Source organism: Leopardus geoffroyi, chromosome B3 (assembly GCF_018350155.1).
Source record: "Leopardus geoffroyi isolate Oge1 chromosome B3, O.geoffroyi_Oge1_pat1.0, whole genome shotgun sequence".
Classification (NCBI taxonomy): Eukaryota; Metazoa; Chordata; class Mammalia; order Carnivora; family Felidae; genus Leopardus; species Leopardus geoffroyi.
The window spans coordinates 63,110,571-63,131,934 of NC_059337.1; the positions used below are offsets into that span (position 1 = coordinate 63,110,571).

The following is a 21,364-nucleotide window of genomic DNA, read 5'->3' on the forward strand; positions in this document are numbered from 1 at the left end:
AGGTGCCATTCCAACATAATCGCTTATCAGCCATCAGAACTCGACAAGACAATAAAATATGCCATTTCGAAATCCCTCCTTGAGTTTTAACCCACACTGAAACCTGCAATACCTAAGTGGTAACTTACTTTTTTTCTACTTTGATGTTATAAATTTCGTCACAGACTAATTTGAGGTATCTTTGCTTTGGCAGGCGGGACAGCAGCTGCTTCACAGTTGTATTAAATGCCTGTTCATCAGCATCCCACTAGGAAAAAATAGATAAGACTTAATGACAGGTACTAGTGTTTATTCACTGGCTTTTTCTGGGTCACTAATGAAATGCCAATGCCATTTAAGTGTAGTGCAAAAAATCACTTACAGATAAAACTGGTGGGAGATTGTTGGGGTTTTTCCTTTGAAGCACTGATTTTTCTGTACCAAGACTCCTTTTTTAGATCCTGCTGAGCAATGCCGTAGTGTGCTACGTGACTTTAGACCAGTTATTACTGATTTATTTTGTGTAAAATGCAAATAACACCTCTGTGTGCATCCATTTGAGTGGAGCATAAAGCAGTAACTGCCAGCACAGTGGTATATGCTTATTTACAAGATGACAAGAGAAAAACGTATCAAATGTTAGTGTGGGGGCAAAGTTCATTTTTTTCATCTAATTTAATCTGTGACTAAACACAGAGTAGACAAAAAAGTATTCTTTGATAGGATGTTAAAAAAAATCACCTGCCTCTATGATTGAAGTTTGTTACCTTAAGAATGCCTATTCAGGGGCACCTGGGTGGCTTAGTCAGTTAAGCCTCCAGCTTCACCTCAGGTCATGATCTCACTGTTCATGGGTTTGAGCCCCATGTCGGGGTCTGTGCTGACAGCTCAGCGCCTGAAGCCTGCTTCAGGTTCTGTGTCTCCCTCTTTCTGCCCCTCCCCCACTCATGCTCTTTCTCTCAAAATAATATACATTTGAAGAAATGCTTATTCAACTTTTTAGAAGTTTTAGGCTATTTGATGTTAAAAGCTACTCATAAAAAAAACTTTTTTGGGGGTGCCTGGGTGGCTCAGTCCATTGAGCATCTGACTCTTGATTTTGGCTCAGGTCATGATCTCACTGTGAAATCAAGCCCTCGTCAGGCTTCGAGTTGGCAGTGCACAGCCTGCTTAGGATTCTCTCCCTGCCCTGTCCCTGATCGTGTGCTAAAAGTGTTTATTTTTTTAATTCCAGTATGGTTAACATACAGTATTAGTTTCAGGTGTATAATAAAGTGATTTAACGTTTCTATACATATTCCATGCTCATCATGATAAGTGTACTCTATCCCCTTGACCGATTGTACCTATCCACCCCTTGTCTGGTAACTATCAGTTCTCTTAACTATAGAGTGCTCCTTAGTCTTTTTTTTTTTTTTTTTTTTCCTTATTTGCTTTGTTTCTTAAATTCAACATATGAATGAAATCATGAAATTTGTCTTTCTCTGGTTTATTCCATTTAGCTATCTTATTGTAGTTTTGATTTGCATTTCCCTGATGATGGGTGATGTTGAGCATCTTTCCATGTGTCTGTTGGCCATCTGTAGGTCTTTGGAAAAATGTCTATTTGGGTCCTATGTCCATTTTTAAATCAGATTGCTTGTTTTTAGTGCTACCTATAAAAACTTACACACACGCACTTAATTCTTAATTTTTATAAAAATACATAGTTCTAGTTCTACAAATAAGCTTCCCTAGTTGTAATGAAGGTCTGAGACAGCATTGTATGGAGGTTAAGAGTATAGATTTTACTAGTCTGTCTAGGTTCAAATCCTGTCTCTGCTAATTACTAGTAGGTTGACCTCGAGTAAGGTATTTTATGTTTCTGGGCACCTGGGTGGTTCAGTCGGTTGAGGGTCTGACTCTTGATTTTGGCTCAGGTCATGAGCCCAGAATTGTGGGATCGATCCCCAGGTTGGGCTCCATGCTAAGTGTGGAAACCTGCTTAAGAATCTCTCTCCCTCTGCCCCTCTCCCCTGCTTGTGTGCTCTCTCTCAAAAAAAAAAAATTTTTTTTAAGATACTTAATATCTCTTCTTCCATTCTCCATAAAATGTAAAATGCTTTTTATTTATATAATGGGTTAACAGTACCTATCTCGAGTTTGTTATGATTAAAGGAGTTAGTATTTGAAAAATGCTTGGGAATGCAAGCTGGTGCAGCCACCCTAGAAAACAGTATGGAGGTTCCTCAAAAAACTAAAAACAGAACTATCCTATGACCCAGCAATTGCACTACTAGGCATTTATCCATGGGATACAGGTGTGCTTTTTCAAAGGGACACATGCACCCCCATGTTGATAGCAGCACTACTGACAGCCCAAGTATGGAAAGAGCCCAAATGTCCATCGATGGATGAATGGATAAAGAAGACGTGGTATGTGTATACACACACACACAATGAAGTATTACTCAGCAGTAAAAAAGAATGAAATCTTGTCATTTGCAACTATGTGGATGGAACTGGAGGGTATTATGCTAAGTGAAATTAGTCAGAGAAAGACAAAAATCATATGACTTCACGCATATGAGGACTTTGAGACAAAACCGATTAACATAAGGGAAGGGAAATAAACGGGGAGGGGGACAAAACCGAAGAGACTCATAAATATGGAGAACAAACTGAGGGTTGCTGGAGGGGTTGTGGGGCAGGGGGGTGGGCTAAATGGGTCAGGGGCATTAAGGAATCTACTCCTGAAATCATTGTTTCACTATATGCTCATTTGGATGTAAATTTTTTAAAATTAAAAAAAAATCATGCTTAGAGCAAGGCCTGCTAGAGCCTGATACACAGTAAAAATATGAGGTGTGCAGTAAAAATACAGGGTGTTGAAATATTCTCTGAAATTTAAAAGAAAGTCACTAGAAAAGTATGATTCTCTCAAAATCTGATTCAGTAATATATATGTCACATAAAAGAACAATGTTATTGAATTCCTGGAACTGTCAAAAAATACTCAGTATCACTAAGAAAATAATGCCACTTTAATTTTGTTTTGGCAAAGTAACACCCAAACTTTGGAATTTTAAAGGCCATAATGCACAAGAGTTCATCTTGCTTACCTCTAATGATAAAAACTGTAGGATGGTTTCTTTGGGTAGATCCACCTGTTGATACACAAAAATGTAGGTTATCTGTCAAGGAACCCAAGGCAGCACATACTGCCTGACAATGGTGTTGTTTGGAGGGAGCAACATGAATAGGGTTGGCAGAGTCTGGGACACGACTGTGGTATAAAATATAGCACACTTAGATGAACCATGCAACGGTAAGAGGTCAGCACTGGAGAACGAATATCTCTGGTCCTCACATGTTACACCCCAGAAGCTTGCTGCTACTTTCTGCACTCAGTATATTTTTAATGAGGCAAAGGTCTGAAACATTATAGGAAAATGGTGATTTTGTTTTTATTCCCCCTGCCCCCCCCCTCATCTTTCAGAGGAAGAAAACAGGAGAAACAAACACAGAACCTTCAGTTTTCTCCCCAGTTTTTACAGATTAGATTGCATGTGGTTCATATCAGTGATAAAAGGCCTGGATCCCAATACTGTGCACACTGAGCATAAATGGCCGGCCTGACCGCTGAGGAAACAACTTTAACAACAGGACAATTCTCAAAATGTTAAAGAAAGAGACTTACGGCCAGAATTTCAATTTCACTGCTTTTCTGATGTAAGTTGGCAAGGGAGGTCTGAAGTCGGGTTTGTACCTAAAACAAGAAAACCTGTCAGAATTCAGAAGCTGCCAACTCAAACCATCTTTCTTGCCATTTTATTTCTTGTTGCAGGAAACCATCCATCACCAGTGACAGACTAAGGCCTAGAAGGGCTCCCAAAGATTATCTACAGACTTGTTCTCAACCCACCCCGGAAAGATGAGTGCTTAGTCTATCCAGATCTCAGGGGAAATGAGATTTTATAGTCTGTTTTGATAACTTAATGCTCCACCTACTTAGTTGTTTAGCATTAAGCTCAGGGCACTAAAACTGTATGTGGGAGCAGGAGGATTTTATTATTAAGCTACATTTGGAAAAGAAGGTGACAGCAGTGAGGACACGGAACTCAAGGGGGCTGAAAGCAACAGAAAGATGTGAAAATGCGTCACCATCCAACATCCTGAGAAACAGCCAGGAGAGCATAGCAAAATGAGGTCATCTTTTATATTTGTCAAAGCGCATTTCTACATAATGACTGTTCTGTAACACTCACTCACATCCCAAGTTAGGCCAGTGTCCTGACCGGGCTCATGAGTGTGAGGACTGCCCTTATTTCTTTCCCCTACCTATTTAAATCCATCAGGGATTCCCTCCAGGAGGCCTTCGTCTATCATCCGTGCAGACACTGCTCTCCACCCCGCCCCTGTGTCTGTATGTAGCACACTCCTACACTCCTATTCAGTGTGCCTAATGCAGCATTCTGTTACTTCTCCTCTGTTGTTCTCCCAACCGTATCCTGCATATGCTTCTAAGGTTTTATAAACTCTGAGGATTGGGCCATGCCATATGTCTTTTAAATTTTACATGGTATTTCACACCAAATCCGGCATACAGCAGATAGCAAAAACACGTATGCAGACAGAAACCTGCCCCAAGCCTTGGAACAGATCTCAATGTGCTTTGTTATTCAGAACAAAACCCAACCCTTTCTGCCATTAGACATACACCAGGAAGTCTTTGTTTAGATCTAATAACTCTGACAGTAGGTGCTTCTAGGTGCCCACAACATACACGGATGCCTCTTTGGAGGGCAAATGGGGCAGAATCCTAACACCAGAGATAGCTGAGTTGATGAATTTTCAGAAGCCACCAAGTTACGGAAGTGAGGAGGAAAATATTTCCAGGAAACTCTGTTTCTTAACTTCCTTTCCTATTTTCTTCCTCCTTTGTAGCTTACACGAGAAAGCTGAGGGAACTGTGTACCTGAGTTTCATACCGCCTCCTAGTGCTGGCTGACAGCTTCTCTGGGGCGATCACACTCACAATGGGAACAACAGCGGCTCCATGGATTTCAAACAAACCTGAAACAGAGAGTTTCAGAATGTATGGTCTTAACTGATCCCACCCACTTTCTGTAACACACCACAGAGATGGCAGGGATATTCGTAGAAGCCGCCCTGGTGTCATTCTATGGGCTAGATTCTGTCTGGGCTTGGTTTTCCATCTCTGCAACTACCTGCACTTGACCTGGAGGAGCCCAGAACCCTGATGCTTCTGTCACAATTACCAGACTTCTCTCCTCAAGTGGGAGGTGGGGTGGAAGGTGACTAAGGCACAGGGAAGCTATATTTGTCACCAAAACCTGGTTACCGTAAGGGGAAAAAAAAAAATCACACTGAACTATCCCTCAAATTCTAAATTCCTGAAAGTATTTGAAAACCGACAGTGGCAGAAAGTCAATGCTAGCAGAAACAAACCAAAAAGACCCAGTTCTGTTAAAAGCCAAATAAGTCGTCTTGTGGACAATGCTTGGGACATTGCTTTTTCAGTAAGGTTGGTAGATGTGGTGAAACTAAAGATTTAACTATCACCACTGTTCCTCTTGGCTTTCAGGAAAACAAAATGCATACACAGTGTCTTTCTCAAGGGATTTCAACATATTATTCTTCAATCTTCTGTGTGGGGAAGATTTCCAGGAAAATTATCCACATTTAATCTGTACAATAAACTGAGCCAAAGGAAGATTAAACCAGTTGTGAAAATAAGACAGTAAGACAGGGATGTGTTCGGATCAGAGGAATCACCAAACTTCCCATCTTTTTCTAGGATGTGGGTTTCAAAGCACAGAGAAAAATTCCAGCTGGTACATTTAACAGTATGTGTTACTTTCAAGATGTATTTCTGATGCAGCAAGGAGGCACCACAGTCATTAGTGCTTACCGCAAATGTGCATGCACACACACAGCACGATTATGTTCAGATCATAATTAGTAAATACCTGAAGCATTAGAAAATGACCCCTTCAGATTTTGCACTGCAAGATTATCGGAAGCTTCTCTAAAAACAAACAAAAACAATTACAAAACAGTCAATAAAGCAAAACACAGATAAAGTGAGCCATTTTTTCTATTAAATGTAAAAACTAAATGGTGGTTATTAGTGGAAGAAAAATAACAAAACTTGAACTTAATTTTGCGTTTGGTCAACAGCAAGTAAAAATTATAAAGGATGTCATTTCAGATTAACAAATGCCTAAAGACAACCTTTTGATGTATTCAGCTATGTCTAAAATCCTGGCTCAACATAAGAAGCTAATTTCAATGAAATATAATGGGTGTTCTTTCCGCCCCCCTCACAATACAAGGAAACATTAGCAATGGCATGCCCCACCTTTATTATGGCAGCAACCTTGGTGATCTCCCGCAGGAGAACATTTAGTAAACAAGGAGATTCTTTCAAAAGCTGTGAATGGACATTCTTTTAAAGACTGAATTCGTTTATAGCCTTTGAGAGACATAATAGTTCTCTCGGGGAAAACATGGAAGTAATCACGCACATGGAGGAAAGATTTTAAACCTTTCCCTGCTAAAAATCCCATCTGGCCTTTTAAGTGTCTTAATGTTCACCTGTACTATTAATTAGTTGAGTATTTTATGCTTTCTAAACCTCTATTTTTTAAAATCCATAATCCTAATATCTGGTGACTTCCAGAACATTATATGCCTTCAGAGAAAGCGCGCTGGTGAACTTATTCAAGCTAGGTGCAGATGGGAATTTATTCAAGCAGGGTGAGGGAAGGAGAAGAGAGTAAGAATGTTTATTTTATAGAAGCCAGGATTTTTCACTGTTGGCACTATTGAGATTCGGGGCCAGATAACTCTTGGTTGGCGGTCTGGGCAGTCAGTCCCATGTACTGTAGAAGCAGCAGCACCCCTGGTCTCTCCTAGATACTAGCGGCACCCACCAGTTCTAAAAACCAGAAATGTCTGCAAACAGTGCCAAGTGTCCCCTACTTGAGAATCACTGATAGAAGCCAAAAAAGGTATTTCTGATTATGAGCATATATGTAAAAGTTACACATTTATTAAAAAAAAAAAAAAAAGCCTTAAGAAAATTAGGATCCCTTGTAATCCCACTAACCAGAAATAACTACAATTAAAAATTTGGTACGTCATTCCAGCCTATATATGGACTGTGTATTTTGATTGAGAAAAATAGGATCGTATATGTTGTCTATGGACATCCTTCCATGTCAATAAATTCAGCTTTACCAGAATCAACATTTAAAAAAAAAATTTGTTTTTATGTAAACTCAGCGTCCAATATGGGGCTCAAAGTCATAATCCTGAGATAAAGAGTCACATGTTCTTTTGACTGAGCCAGTCAGGCCTGGCTCCTAGAATCATCATTTTTGAAGGCTGCATAGCATTTCACTATATTACTATAATACAAACAATCTTCTAGAATGGATTTTGTGATACTATAAGTGAGAGATTTCTCAGTGTGTGGTCCAGGGACCTCTGGAGGCCCCTGAGGCCCTTTCAGAGGTCTGTAAGGTCAAGACAATTTTCACCACAATCCTAAAATGTTACTTCTCTCTTTTTTTTATGCTCATCCTCTCACAAGTGTGTCCTGGAATTTTCCAGAGACTGTATGATGGGTGATAGCACAACAGATTGAATGCAGAAGCAGATTACAATCTAGTTTTTTCTATCAAAGTGTTAATGCATTTTTTTCCCATTTTTGTCTCTTTATCTGTAAAAAGATGAAAGTGTTGCTCTTCTTAAATTTCTTTGGTTTTGGAAAATAGTTATTTTTCATTAAAATATGTCATTTAGATTAGCATGTAACTGGTTTATTTAAAAAAAATATTTTTAAAATATTCATTTTAATTCTACCAAGTTACTGATAGATGCAACCCACATAAACAACATTCTTTGATGCCCTCAAATAATTTTTAAGGATATAAAGGGCTTCTAAGGCCAAAAAGTTTGGAACTGCTGTTATAAACAATGCCTTGATAGACATCTTTCACATACCCCCATGGGATAATTTTTGCTATAAATTCTTGAAAGTAATATTAATGGGTCTTTCTTTTTAATTTTTAAGGTTTTTAACTTTGTTAAATTCCTATCCAGAGAGTTGAGCCAGTGTACATTTGAGATCTTTTCCCAGAATATATTAGATCTTTCAAATATATTGACAAAACACTACCAAAATTTGCTGCATAACAGACCAAGTAAGATAATTCTGGCTCCTGAGGACTTTCAAACTGATAAAGCATTCTCTGACATGTTATGAGAAAGGAACACTGAAAGTAGGATTAGTCTTATACAGGGGATCGTATACTTCAACTCTTGAGTTCTTCAGAAGCAACAGAATGGTCCATTAAAAGTTATCCTGATGAATTTTTATTTCCCAAAAGGATCAAATTGATTTTTCTAAAAAAGGCATGGAAGTTCTACAGGTATCACAGCTGGTTTTCTGGGCCTTTGTTACCTGATAGTCCTTTCATCACTGACTTTAGTCCTGAGTTTCTGCACAACATAGTCTATAAGATCAGACTCCAGCACGCATTTCTCTGTTTGCCTTTCCTTCTCAAAAGACTTAACCTTAAAAAGAATGAAATAGATCCATCAATTTCTGAAGCCAATAGGCTGAACCCGAGTACAAAACGAAGTCAACAGTTCAGGTTGGTGGTTCTTGACCAGAGGCAATTTTGCTCACCACAGGACAGCTGGCGATGTTTGGAGACAAGTTTTGGTTGTGACATCTATAGAGGGTGCTACCAACATCTTGCGGAGAGAGGCCTGGGATGCTGTTCAACATCCTACAGTGCCCAGAACAGCAGCCCCCATAATTATCCGGCCCCAAACGTCACTGTGGCTTTGAGAAACTCTGGTATAGACTAGAAAAGCTTATCATTGGTGATAGAGTTTAAAAAAAGGTGGGGGGGGGGGGGGGCAAGACTAACCAGCTCCTATTTCATTTCTTTCACATTTTCTTCCCTTTAAATATCCCCTAGTCAGTCACCAAGTTTCCACCCCCCTCCCCAACCCCCATTCCGAACCTAAGTCCTGTCATCCCATTTTTTCAACTTTTATTTATTTTTGGGACAGAGAGAGACAGAGCATGAACGGGGGAGGGGCAGAGAGAGAGGGAGACACAGAATCGGAAACAGGCTCCAGGCTCTGAGCCATCAGCCCAGAGCCCGACGCGGGGCTCGAACCCATGGACCGCGAGATCGTGACCTGGCTGAAGTCGGACGCTTAACCGACTGCGTCACCCAGGCGCCCCTGTCATCCCATTTTTTTATGATACCTTTCATCTTCACTGGCCATGGAGTGGCCTTGGCTTAGAATAGCTTCATATTGTTCGCACTGCTATCCCTGTCTTCAGTTTCCCCTCACTCCATTCCATGCTACACGTACCTGCAGATTAATTTTTTTCACATACAACTCTGATGTCCCCTTCTGTAGAAAATAGATGCTCTGGAGGCCCCTGAGACAGGTCTCGAGCTGCTACATAAAATCTAAATTCCTTGGTGGGCATTTTGCTCCCCATGATCTAGCTAAAACCAGTCTCTCCTGAGGTACCCCTTCTTTGCAATGCTTCTGCTTCATCCAAAGTAGACTTATTCAGGATAATACCAGAATAGTTCTTTGCTGGCCTCCCTCTGACTTTGGAACAGGCGGGTCAAAGACTTACCATTACCTTTGCTATTCTTTATGCTTAAAAGGTCCTTTCAGCACGTACCTATATGCTACCCATCCATGAGGGTCCAGCATAAACCCCACCTCTACCCTGAAGACTTCTCTGCTACTTCTGAAGTCCTCTCCCCGGGGGGTGATGAACCCTCATAGAACGTTCTCTATAGGACCCTAATGGCATTTAGCATTTTCTAACTCATAATCGTGCACAAATGTGTTATGTTCCCTACCAGATTATAGGATACCTCACAGGAGGGCCTGAGGCTTAAATGTCACTGTATCCTTTAGGATCTTTTTAAAAAAATTTTTTTTTTCAACGTTTATTTATTTTTGGGACAGAGAGAGACAGAGCATGAACGGGGGAGGGGCAGAGAGAGAGGGAGACACAGAATCGGAAACAGGCTCCAGGCTCTGAGCCATCAGCCCAGAGCCTGACGCGGGGCTCGAACTCACGGACCGCGAGATCGTGACCTGGCTGAAGTCGGACGCTTAACCGACTGCGCCACCCAGGCGCCCCATCCTTTAGGATCTTAAATTCCATCCCTTCTACACTGTTAATACTTAAAGTGCATTTGTTGACTGGGTGAATGAAGTGATGTCTTGCCCTTCAAATGTGAAGGTGATACAAGATTGGAAAGAGCTGGACAGGCTGAAACAATGTTCTAGAATGAACAAGATCACATTTGATGGAGATAAATATGACGTCCTGTAATTGAAGCCTTCATTGTAGGTGGCCAGCCAGACATGGTGATAACTGTTAAAAGGCCAATGAATTTTAGCTGATAAGTTCAGTATAAGCCCAAGAGCCACAGGGTTGCTAAGAGTTCACTAGTAAGCTCCATTAGGAGAAATATGGTATCTGGATTGAGGGAGGTCAGAGAGCATTCTCATTTAGTCAGAATATGCTTAGAGTGCTGTGTAGAATTCTAGGGTCACATTTAAAGACAGACATTAACCAAGCGTGTCCAGGGGAGCTTAATTAGGAAGGTCAAGGATCTGGGAAATCATGTTAAGAGAAATGGCTTAAGTAACCAGAATGTTTAAGCCAGAAAAGAGGGAGAGCCTGGGTGGCTCAGTTGGTTAAGCATCCAACCCTGGCTCAGTTCATGATCTCACAGTTTGTGGGTTCGAGCCCCACATCAGACTCTGTGCTGACAGCTCAGAACCCGGAGCCTGCTTTGGATTCTGTGTTTTCCTCTCTCTGCCCCTCCCCGACTCGTACTCTGTCTCTCTCTTTCTCAAAGATAAATAAACGTTAAAAAAATTTTTTTTACACCAGCAATGAGGATAGAGTGGCATGGCAGTCTCTGGTCTCCTAGAATTTATTTGAAGGTAGTTGAGAGAAGGAGGAAGAATTAGACTGGCTATTGCGACTACTCAAGAAGACAGAACTAAGACCATTGAGCGTTAGATTCTGGGAGGGAGACTAATTCAGGTTTTTAAAATTTGCTCAGCATTATAGCACTGTCTTATGACACGAGTTATCCAGCAAAGGCTTGATGGTCACCTCTCAGTACTACTGCAGGAGCAATCACTACTCTGGAAGAGGCCTGATCAGTAGTTCTTAAGGGCATTTCTAATTTTGTGACTAACCAGCAGACTAGTAGTGGGGACTTGGAAATCTTCCCTAAAAGGATAAACTACTCCAAGAACTGCCTTCCTGCCTTCAACAGTTAGAAAACCCGACAAAACACGTAAGATTTTTCAGACATTAGACAACAAGCAACAACTCTTTCTCAAAAATAAACCTAAAAAAAAAATTTTTTTTAACTTTTTTTTTTTTATTGTTCATTTTTGAGAGATAGAGACAGAGCACAAGTGGGAGAGGGGCAGAGAGAGGGAGACACAGAATCCAAAGCAGGCTCCAGGCGCTAAGCTGTCAGCACAGAGTCTGATGTGAGGCTTGAACTCAGGAACGATGAGATCATGACCTGAGCCGAAGTCAGATGCTCAACCGACTGAGCCACCCAGGCGATACTGCCTTATTAGTAATGGGTCAATTCAGAGCTAAAGGCGGCCCTGGTCTGCCCTAACAAAGCTTAACACCACGCCTGGAAAGGATCAAACAATTCAAGTATTTTAACTATACCCCAGAACAAAGCCCAGCAGTATTTCCAAAAATGTAAAATTCATAATGTCCACAACCAATCCAAAATTACTAGGCATGCAAGGTGGCAAGAAAATAGGACTCACGGCAAGGAGAAACGACAGAAACAGACAGAGAAATGTCTCAGAAATTATGGAATTAGTAGACAGATACCTTAGAATGACTGTTTTAAATCTTATAAAAAATATAAAGGAAAGAAAAACCGTAAGAGAGAAATGGAAGACCTAAAGATCCAAATACAACTTATAAATATGGAAAAATACAATATCTTAAATAAGACATTACTAGCATGTGTGGAATTAATGTGGAATTAATAGCATGTAGAATTAATAGCATGTAAGATATTGCAGAAAGATCAGTGAATGATCCAGAATAAAGCATAGAGAGAGGGGGGGAAAAACAAAACAAAGAGAGACTCAGTGAGGTGTGGGGCAATATCAGGTAATTAACATACTGTAATTGGAGTCCTAGAAGTAAAAGAGGAAAAGGGACAGAAAAGTATTTGAGGAAATAATGTCTGAAAATTTTCTAAATTTCATGAGAACTATAAATCTACAGTTCAAAGAAGTCCTATCTACAAATACCAAGTATTAGAATATAGAGAATACCACACTGAGGTAAACCATATTCAAAATGCAGAAAACCAGTGACAGATGAAAATCTTATAAGCTGCCAGAAAATAAAAAAAAGATCATATTCAGAGGATCAAAGCGGACTTTAACAGAAATGGTGATCAGCTCAGAAGACAGTAAAACACCTCTTCGAAGTGCAAAATGAAAAAAATGTAAATGTTGAATTTTATATCTAACAAAAACATCTTTCAAAAATGAGGGTGAAGACTTTCTCAGACCACTAACAACTGAGACAACTCATGACCAGCACACCTGCATGGACCAGAAATTTTAAAGGAAATTCTTCAGGCAGAAGGAAAATGAAATCAGAATGATGTCTTCCTCAACAAAGGAATCAGTACTACAAGAGATGGTAACTATGTGGGTAAATATAAAAGACATTTCCCCTCTTATTTTAAAAACCTCTCTAAAAAAAACCAAAACAAAAACCTCTTTAAAAAATAACTAATTGGGGCGCCTGGGTGGTGGAGTCGGTTAAGCGTCCGACTTCAGCCAGGTCACGATCTCGCGGTCCGTGAGTTCGAGCCCCGTGTCAGGCTCTGGGCTGATGGCTCAGAGCCTGGAGCCTGTTTCCGATTCTGTGTCTCCCTCTCTCTCTGCCCCTCCCCCGTTCATGCTCTGTCTCTCTCTGTCCCAAAAATGAATAAATGTTGAAAAAAAAAAAATTAAAAAAAAAAAATAATAATAAAAAAAATGCAAAGACTCAGATAGGATTTTAGGCTTTGTAGGCCAAACAATGTCTCTGTCACATACTATTTCTTTTTCTTTTTTTTTAAATAAAGAGTGTAAAAAAAAAATTTGTAGCTCACAGGCCATACAAAATAGGCTGTGTGCCAGATGTGTCCTATGGGCTGTAGTTTACCCCTAATCTAAAGTTCTATCTGAAGAAACTAGAAATGGAATAAACTAAATCCAAAATTTGCAGAATGAAGAGTGGAAATCAATAGAATAGAAAACAAATGAACATAAAATAGGGAAAAATCAATAACATAAAAACACTGGTTTTCTGAAAATACAAATATGATTGATAAACCTCTAGTCAGGCTAGGGTTTTTTTTTTTTTTTTTTTACCTCACCAGTGGTTAAAAAAAAGTGTGGGCGGGTTGGGGGGTAAGACATAAATTACCAATATCAAGAATGAAAGGGGATTATTACTGCATATCCCACAGACAGTGAAAGAAAAAATAGGAAAATTTAGATGAAATGGAAACATTCTGGGAAAGATCTACACTACCAAAAGTCACTTATTCAGAAACAGGCAACCAGAATAGCTCTCTATCAAGGCCCACATGACTCTACTGGGGAACCTGACCAGATATTTGAGGATGAAATAATACCAATTCTACACAAAATCTTCCACAAAGTGGAAGAGGAGAGAACACTGTCTAATTCATTTATGAAGCCAACATTACACAGATATCAAAACCTGACAAAGATTTAAAAGGGGAGAAATAGGTTGATTTTTTTCTTCAAAAACAGAAATAACGGTTCGGCGGTGGTATATTTATGAGCTTCGTAAGTTAAACGCAACAGAGTAAAACTGATTAGGAAACAGCCATAGGCTATGCCAAACAGCATTTCAGTGTAGTGATTATTCTTGTTTTCTTAGATGGAAAAGAGGAGCAAAGGGAGAAAAGTAGGAAAAAGCTACTGCCACTGTGTTTGCATTTTTTAAGCTTGAAGGGAAAGATTCAGATTCTCTCTTACTCTATAGTCTTTCTCCAAGAATAGGTCCAGCCAATAAAATAATGGATTTCCACCCACACCCAAGGCCAGGGCCTTAGTGGGAAGTCAGGTGCTCCACAGTTAATACCCAGTTTGGAAAATCTGTTGAATTGTGAAAGATTTCCTTGGGTCTGTACCTTGACATAGCTTCGTCCTTTATCTGAGACAAGGGCCACGTAGGTGATTTCGTGATGTCTGCAGTATTCCTGGAGTTCTTCTTGGGACTGAAACAAACAAACCACAGTGTGTGAAATAAACACAGAACACCTACAGCGGCTTCAAGTGATTAAGGAGACTGCAAACACTGTGTTCAGCTAGATTTTCAAAGTGAATCACTAAACATGCTGACTTCAGGAGATATAAATATTAAGCCAGAAGAGTAAGAATTCAAAGGAGAATAAAACCTTGCTTTTCTTACATTCGCTATTGTCCTAAGGGGCCACGAACAATCAATGTGGTCAGGTTTTCAAAAGCTCCAAATCTTGATGGAAGGTGCCAAAAATTATACAATACACGTACACACAATGAAAAGGCCTCTGAGGGAAGCAAAGGCAGCAAAAAGAGTGGAAGGTGAGAAGCAGGACTGAAGCATAAAGTGAGCATCCGAGCGGAGATGCCTGCAGCGTATGTCACTGTGCAGGACGGAAGTCCCTGTTTCTGTAAGAGCTCTTCTCTGACAGTTTATGAAACAAGGAAACAAATGCAAGAGGATGCTCCAACGATTCAAAATTACCGCTTTAACATACTTCTAACAAGAGGTTTTTCATAACGCGCACAAAAATGGACGGCAGCAGCCTTGGAAACCTCTTGGTAGGCGATGTGCAAGGAGCAGGAGGAAGGGTGGAGGCTGTTTCCCTGGGCATCTCTTCACGCTCCGGGGCACCTGAGTGTGGGTGAGCGTGCGTGCAACTTGATTACCTGGGAGCGCAGGCCCTTCTGTGATCAGCTGGTGGCAGTGCAGATGTTCTCTGAAGGCCCCCCCCTTCCTGAGGGGCCAGCAGGTTCGGGGGTGCCACCTCCCTCACTTCCATCCCCAGGGCAGGCTGCTGTGGGAGGTCTGAGGATATGTATGCACGCTAAACACGAAGTGCCTTTCGGAAGTGTGGTGGGTTGTGATGGCCCCGCGAAGATGTCCCAGCCTAATCCCTGCCAACTGAATATGTTGCCTTATATGGTAAAAAGGAACTTTGAGTTATGGATCTTGAGATAAGGAGATTATTCTGAATGATCTGGGCAGAAACAGTGGGCCTTGTGAGAGGGAGATGGGAGGGTCAGAGTTAGAGATCTAAGGACAGAAACAGAGGTGGAGAGGAAAGAAAATTCGACACTGCTGAGCTTGAAAGTGGAGGAAGGGACTAACAGCTGAGGAGTGCAGGAGGCCTCTAGGAGCTGGAAAAGTCAAGGGAAAGGATTTTCCCCCTAAAGCCTTCAGAAGGATCCAGCCCTAGCAGAGAATCTTGATTTGAGCCTAGTGAGACTGGTATCAGACTTCTGAACACCAGAAACGTGAGGTAATAAGCCTGTATTGTTTTAAACCACTAAGTCTGCGGTGATTTGCCACTGTAGCAATAAGAAGCTAACACGGGAAGTAACTCTAACCAGAGAGAAGTAGAGTCTGAGGGAACTCTAGTCTAAGGCTGGAGGGGACTGATTTGCCATTGCAGCCGTGACTACATGCACTCAACCCACGGGCATTTTTTTTGTCTCATTACCTGCGACCAGTCATACATGATTTGTGCCGTGATTCCCACCGTCCAGAGTTTCTGGGTGAGGTTGATGGCCCTGGACATGGACATCTGGCCAACACTTACGACCAGGAGGTCACAAGAGCTGATTGTAACCTGGATGAGAAACAAAAGTGCTTACATTTAGAGAAGCGAGACCAGCACTAGGAAGGAGGCACCGCTCGAGTGAAGAGAGCACCCTGAGATCTTATATAGTAAGAGATGTGCACATGGCTTGGCTTCAGAATGACTTAGCTTAAAAAAAAAAAAAAAAAATGACAGTCAAAAAACTTTTATATTAGTTTTTTTTAGAAAGAAATTATTTCAACTATCCTAAGCCGTCAGGAAGATCTTCTTTTCCTCTGGGAAAACTAATCTTGTCTGAAACACAAAGGAAGAAAAAAAAAACGTTTATAGCTCTGTAGAGTAGAGCAGGGTTTCTGAAAAAGGGGCTTTGATAGGAGTCTGCTAACAGCTAGAACATGTCACATTTACGTAGCGTGTCACAGTCGAGAGTGAGGCCGGCCAGGAGAAGACAGAGGAGCTGTCTGAGGTCCCTCAGCTACAGCTAAGGACACATACACAAAGATGGATGCCAAGTCTTAGGCTGGTCTATCATGGCAAAGATAGCTTCCCAAGGCCTCGGGCTATTGCTGCCACACCCAGGGCTGCATAGAAGTGACTACGAGATGAAAAGACCACTCAAAGCCCACTGGAAAGCAAAACTGAACTTACAGGTTCTTCCATGTTGAGGATAGCAGCAGATATCTTGTCTATAGCTATGCTGACCCCAACAGCAGTGGGGATTGGCCCCAGAGCCTGTGGTCCTCTAAACTGGGGAATCTGTGAAGGAAGACACAGCTCTGGTTAGGAAATAGAGAAGAAACTGATCATGAGCAATGACTGAAGGGCACACACTTGTCAGCAACTTAACATCAAAGGGTTCAACGACAGAAAAGTGTGTGTGTGTGTGTGTGTGTGTGTGTGTGTGTGTGTGTGTGAGAGAGAGAGAGAGAGAGAGAGACAGACAGACAGACAGACAGACATGGGAGCAAGCACACATGCCATTTTAGGAAAATGTTAACCAATGTTGCATCTGGAGCTGCCCTGTTCAATATGGTAGCCACTTAGCCGCATGTGGCTTGGACATTTGAAATGTAGCTAATCTAAATTGACATGTGCTGTGTATGTAAAATACACACAGGTTGCAAAGTCTCCGAATGAATAAAAAAAGCATGTAGATTAGCTCAATAGTATTTAGATGTCTGATTACATGTTGAAATAATATTTTGGGTATACTGGGTTAAACATACACTGAATGCAAAGGCTTAGGAAAAAAAAGTAAAATAGCTTAAAAATTTCGATTCTGTGTTCGATAAGAGATAATATTAAAATAAATTCCACCTGTTTCCTTTTTTTTTTTCTTTTAAGCAGGCTCCATGCCCAATGTGGAGCCCAGTGCAGGGCTTGAGTTCACAGCCCTAAGATCAAGACCTGAGTTGAGACCAAGAGTCGGACACTTAACTGACTGAGCCACCCAGGCATCCCCCATGTGTTTCTTTTTACTTACTTTATGTCATTAGATTATTTAAAATTACATATGTAGGTTCTGATTCTGGGCCAAGATGGGTAGCAACATTTCTATTTTTCTTGCCAAGTACAGCTAAAATTCCTGGACGTTACTTCTAAAACAAACGTAAGAAGCCTGTGAAGTGGAGAGAGGGGAGCAGACTGGCTAGGGACCACAGGATCTGGGGAATAACACATGGGGAGTTCCCTGGATTCGGTCTTTGCTTCATGTTTCTTGGATTGGGTGCTGGAGAAGCTGACAACCCAGAAATGCCAAGGAGAACTGACAAAAAAAAAGCCCCCAGGAAAACCTGCTTTGTCTAGACCAAGAAAGGGGCAACCTGGCAGGGCAGAAAATGTTTAGAAAACACCTGCCCTGCTCCAGCCAAACACCACAGGAAAAAGCATAGGCCCGCTCCCACCAGCAAAGGCTGAGTAGGGTCCTACACACTCACCCAGATGTAAGGAGCCTCCTTCTCCTACCAAGTCTGAGCGGGGTGGCATCAGAGAAGACTCAGTGAGAGCCAGGACTCTCTTATCTGCCTGAGACAGTATCCTCCCCCCACCCCCCAGTGTCACTGGAAGCCAGGAACCAAAGGATATCAGACCCCCACCTCCATCCAAGCAGTAAGAAGTCCACACTCCTTGGGAGAGTGGAGGAGGCTGAGTCGTCGGAGACTGGAACTTTCTCTGCTATCCAGCAGCAACGAGGTTGCCCGCCACTTCCCCCACCCCTCACAACAGTACCTGTAGAGGCATGTGGGAAACAGGACCAAGGAACCCCTCCCACCCTAGGGATGCTGAAGAAAGCTGAGGAAGGAACCTGAATCTTTACCCTTAGCCAATAGTACCAAGAACCCCCTGCCCCTCCAGTGTGCTATCAGAGGAGACCTGCTAAACCAGAAGATCTGGCTAGGCTCCAGACTCTCCTAACATAATACTTAAAATATCCAGGGTACAAGTGAGAATCATGCATCAGGGCAAGAACCACGAAGATCTCAAAATATGTAAGAAAAGACAACAGGGCGCCTGGGTGACTCAATTGGTTAAGTGTCCAACTTTGGCCCAGGTCAGGATCCCATGGTTCTTGAGTTCAAGCCCCACACTGGGCTCTGTGCTGTCAGTGCAGAGCTCGCTTCGGATCCTCTGTACACTACCCCCTCCCTTGCTCTTGCACGTACATGTTCTCTTTCTTTCTCAAAAGTAAACATTTAAAAAAAAAAAAAAAAAGACAATCCACAGGAGTGCCTGGGTGGCTGAGTCAAGTGTCCGACTCTTGATTTTGGCCCAGGTCACGATCTCACAGTTCATGGGATCAAGCTGGACGTCTGGCTCTGCGCTGACAGCAAGGAGCCTGCCTGGGATTCTCTCTCTTCCTCTCTCTCTCCCCCTTCCCCACTCATGCTCACTGGCTTGCTCTCTCTGAAAATAAACATTAAAAAAAAAAAAAAAAAAAGACAACAGACACCAACACCAAGATGACAAAGATGTCACACTTATCTGACAAGGATTTTAAAGCAACCATCATAAGAATGCTTCAACAAGCATTGTGAACAGGCTTGAAACAAACAAACAAAAAAAGGTCTCAGCAAATAAGAAGGTAAAAAAAACAAAAACAAAACTCTGGAAGGGCTCAACAGCAGAATGGGGATAACACGGGATATAGCCAATGAAATTGAAGACGACACAAGAGAAATGACTCAATATGAAGACAGAACAGACTATAAAGCACAATGCCCCAGAACCTCAGGGATAGAACAAAAACTCAAACATTTGTCATCAGAGATCTAGAAGGAGAGGAAAAAGAGAGTGCAACTGAAGAGATCTTAGAATAATATGCTTGAAACATTCTCCCCCGGTGCAGTGGTGAGGGGTGGGCAGGTGGGAAGTGGCAGGAGACCCTGTTACTGCTGGATTGCAGGGCAAGTTCAGCCTCCCACTCAGCTTTCTCCAGCATCCCCACCCCCACAGGGAAGGTGGCCATGTTACTGCTTGGCTGGAGGCAGGGGTCCGAAATCCTTTAGTTCCTGGCCTCCGATGACCCTGTTCGGGGAGCACTGCCCAGGCAGCTATGAAAGTCCCGGCTCCCACTTAGTGTCCTCTGATGCCACCCTGCTGGGGCTTGGGGGGGGGGGGGGCACATTGGAAAAGGACATAAACCTCTAGATTCAAAACTGAGATAATCCCAAAGAGTATGAATCCAACCAAAGTCACACCAACACATGTCGTGATCAAATTGCAAACTAAAGACAAAGAAAAACAAATCTTAAAAAGCATGGAGTGAAACCCAACTTTCTTCTAGGGGAAAATTCAAATAACAGCACACTTCTCGTCAGAAACCAGCAATTCTTCTCCTCCTGGGTGTCTCAGAGTTTGGCAGTTGAAGTAAAAAGCGTAACACTGTCTGATGTGGATCTCAGTGTATGGAGAGGAAGTATTTAAGACAATTATAAGTGGGGGGGAGGGGTATAGGGACTTAAAGGGAGATAATGGTTCTATACTTCATTTGAACTAGTAAATGTCAGCACCAAAGGATCTATATGTGACAGAACAGCTCTGTATCTCAATTGTGGCGGTGGTTACGGGACTCTACACATGTGGTAAAATGGCACAGAATTACACGCATACTGTGTACCAATGTCCGTGTCCTGGTTTTGATATTTTATTATAGTTATGCCAGATTTAACCATTCAAGGAAACGGAGTTCTCTTTGTGCTATCTTTGCAATTTTCTGTAAACTTGTAATTGCTTTAAAATAAAAGTTAGAGGTGCCTGGGGGGCTTAGCTGGTTAAATGTTCAACTCTTGATTTTGGCTCAGGTCATGACCTCACAGTTTGTGGGATCGAGCCCCACCACTGGGCTCTGTGATTGCTTGGGATGCTCTCTCCTCTTTCTCTCTCTCTCTCACCCAAACCCTGCTTGCATGTGCTCATGCGCACTCACACACTCCCTCTCTCAAAATAAACATTTAAAGAAAATAATAAAAGTTAAAAACACTACAAATGCGGTTCACAATACATTTCTATTCCTCGATAAAAGGCATGTGGGTGGCTCAATGATACCATTGGTTCAGTGTTTCTGAAGGTGTGAAATATTTCAAAATATCAGGTTATGAAAAAAATGAAACAATGCCAGAGTAAGTCAATTAATCCAGGGCAGGCTCTCACCAGCAGGTCATACCGGCCACCAGCCGCAAGGATTTCAGATATAGCCCTTTGCCTCCGTCTGATGACTGCCACAAACTGGAAGATGACTCCGTTGTGCTGCTGCACCTTGTAAACCAAGCCCAAGTTGATCAAGACCTGTGAAGTGCAATCCCATGCAAACGTGTCAAGGGCACTGTTGTCCATGAATCACATCACAGCACCAGTAGGATGTGGTACACAGTATAGCCTGCCAAGTAAGAGAAACTCTGCTCTCTTCAAGAATCCCCGCTTTGCTGAAGCAGAATTGCTGTTCAATAGGAATCATGATGCTTGTGAGGAAATTCTGATTTAAGCCAAAATTATTACTAGATACCAACAGTTCCAAAATATAGAAAGTAGAATTCTGGAAAAATAAAACGCTTACTCGCATTAACTTAAAAAACCCATTTCCCCCTTGTGCTAATGCTACAAATCCATAATAGAATCCAACAGTTGCCAAACCTGTAACTTTATGCCAAATTTCTTCAGAAGCCCAACAATCTCCTCTAGATCTTTTAAGCCGTACTTCACCAACTGGGCAACACCTGTTTTCTGTTTTATTAACGAATTTATTGCTGGCGTGAGATCTTGCAAATCTCCCTTCTGCTCAATAAATTTGTAGAGTCGATACAGCTGGAAAGCAAAGAGGCACATTTAGCTTCCCATCCACGGTCGGGAAGATGCACTTTACATGGTGTTTTGGACACACGGGGGTCATGGCAAAGCTTGTGCACCTCCACGTGGAGGGATTCTGTGGT

The 21,364-nt window shown here is 41.8% G+C and overlaps 1 protein-coding gene and 1 long non-coding RNA gene across 8 annotated transcripts in view; one reads left to right on the plus strand and one right to left on the minus strand.

The window, feature by feature from the left end:
* The window catches only part of EIF2AK4 (eukaryotic translation initiation factor 2 alpha kinase 4), a 97,128-nt gene that overhangs the window by 615 nt on the left and 75,149 nt on the right, over nucleotides 1-21,364 (minus strand). For 5 of the 7 annotated variants that reach the window (XM_045450065.1, XM_045450066.1, XM_045450068.1 and 2 more), the window contains 11 exons: nucleotides 21,069-21,239; nucleotides 20,589-20,723; nucleotides 16,587-16,694; nucleotides 15,840-15,968; nucleotides 14,265-14,351; nucleotides 8,453-8,565; nucleotides 5,952-6,010; nucleotides 4,937-5,034; nucleotides 3,659-3,727; nucleotides 3,081-3,125; nucleotides 129-247 (listed from right to left, as the gene is read on the minus strand). In XM_045450065.1, coding sequence (XP_045306021.1) covers nucleotides 129-247; nucleotides 3,081-3,125; nucleotides 3,659-3,727; nucleotides 4,937-5,034; nucleotides 5,952-6,010; nucleotides 8,453-8,565; nucleotides 14,265-14,351; nucleotides 15,840-15,968; nucleotides 16,587-16,694; nucleotides 20,589-20,723; nucleotides 21,069-21,239 — 1,133 coding nt within the window. Of the gene's footprint in view, nucleotides 1-128; nucleotides 248-3,080; nucleotides 3,126-3,658; nucleotides 3,728-4,936; nucleotides 5,035-5,951; nucleotides 6,011-8,452; nucleotides 8,566-14,264; nucleotides 14,352-15,839; nucleotides 15,969-16,586; nucleotides 16,695-20,588; nucleotides 20,724-21,068; nucleotides 21,240-21,364 lie in introns of those variants that run through there. The other 2 variants (XR_006704765.1, XM_045450070.1) reach the window with 2 other exon arrangements.
* LOC123583184 lies at nucleotides 193-20,042 on the plus strand. Its single transcript, XR_006704766.1, has 2 exons — nucleotides 193-278; nucleotides 19,723-20,042. It is a non-coding gene; the product is annotated as an uncharacterized LOC123583184 (long non-coding RNA).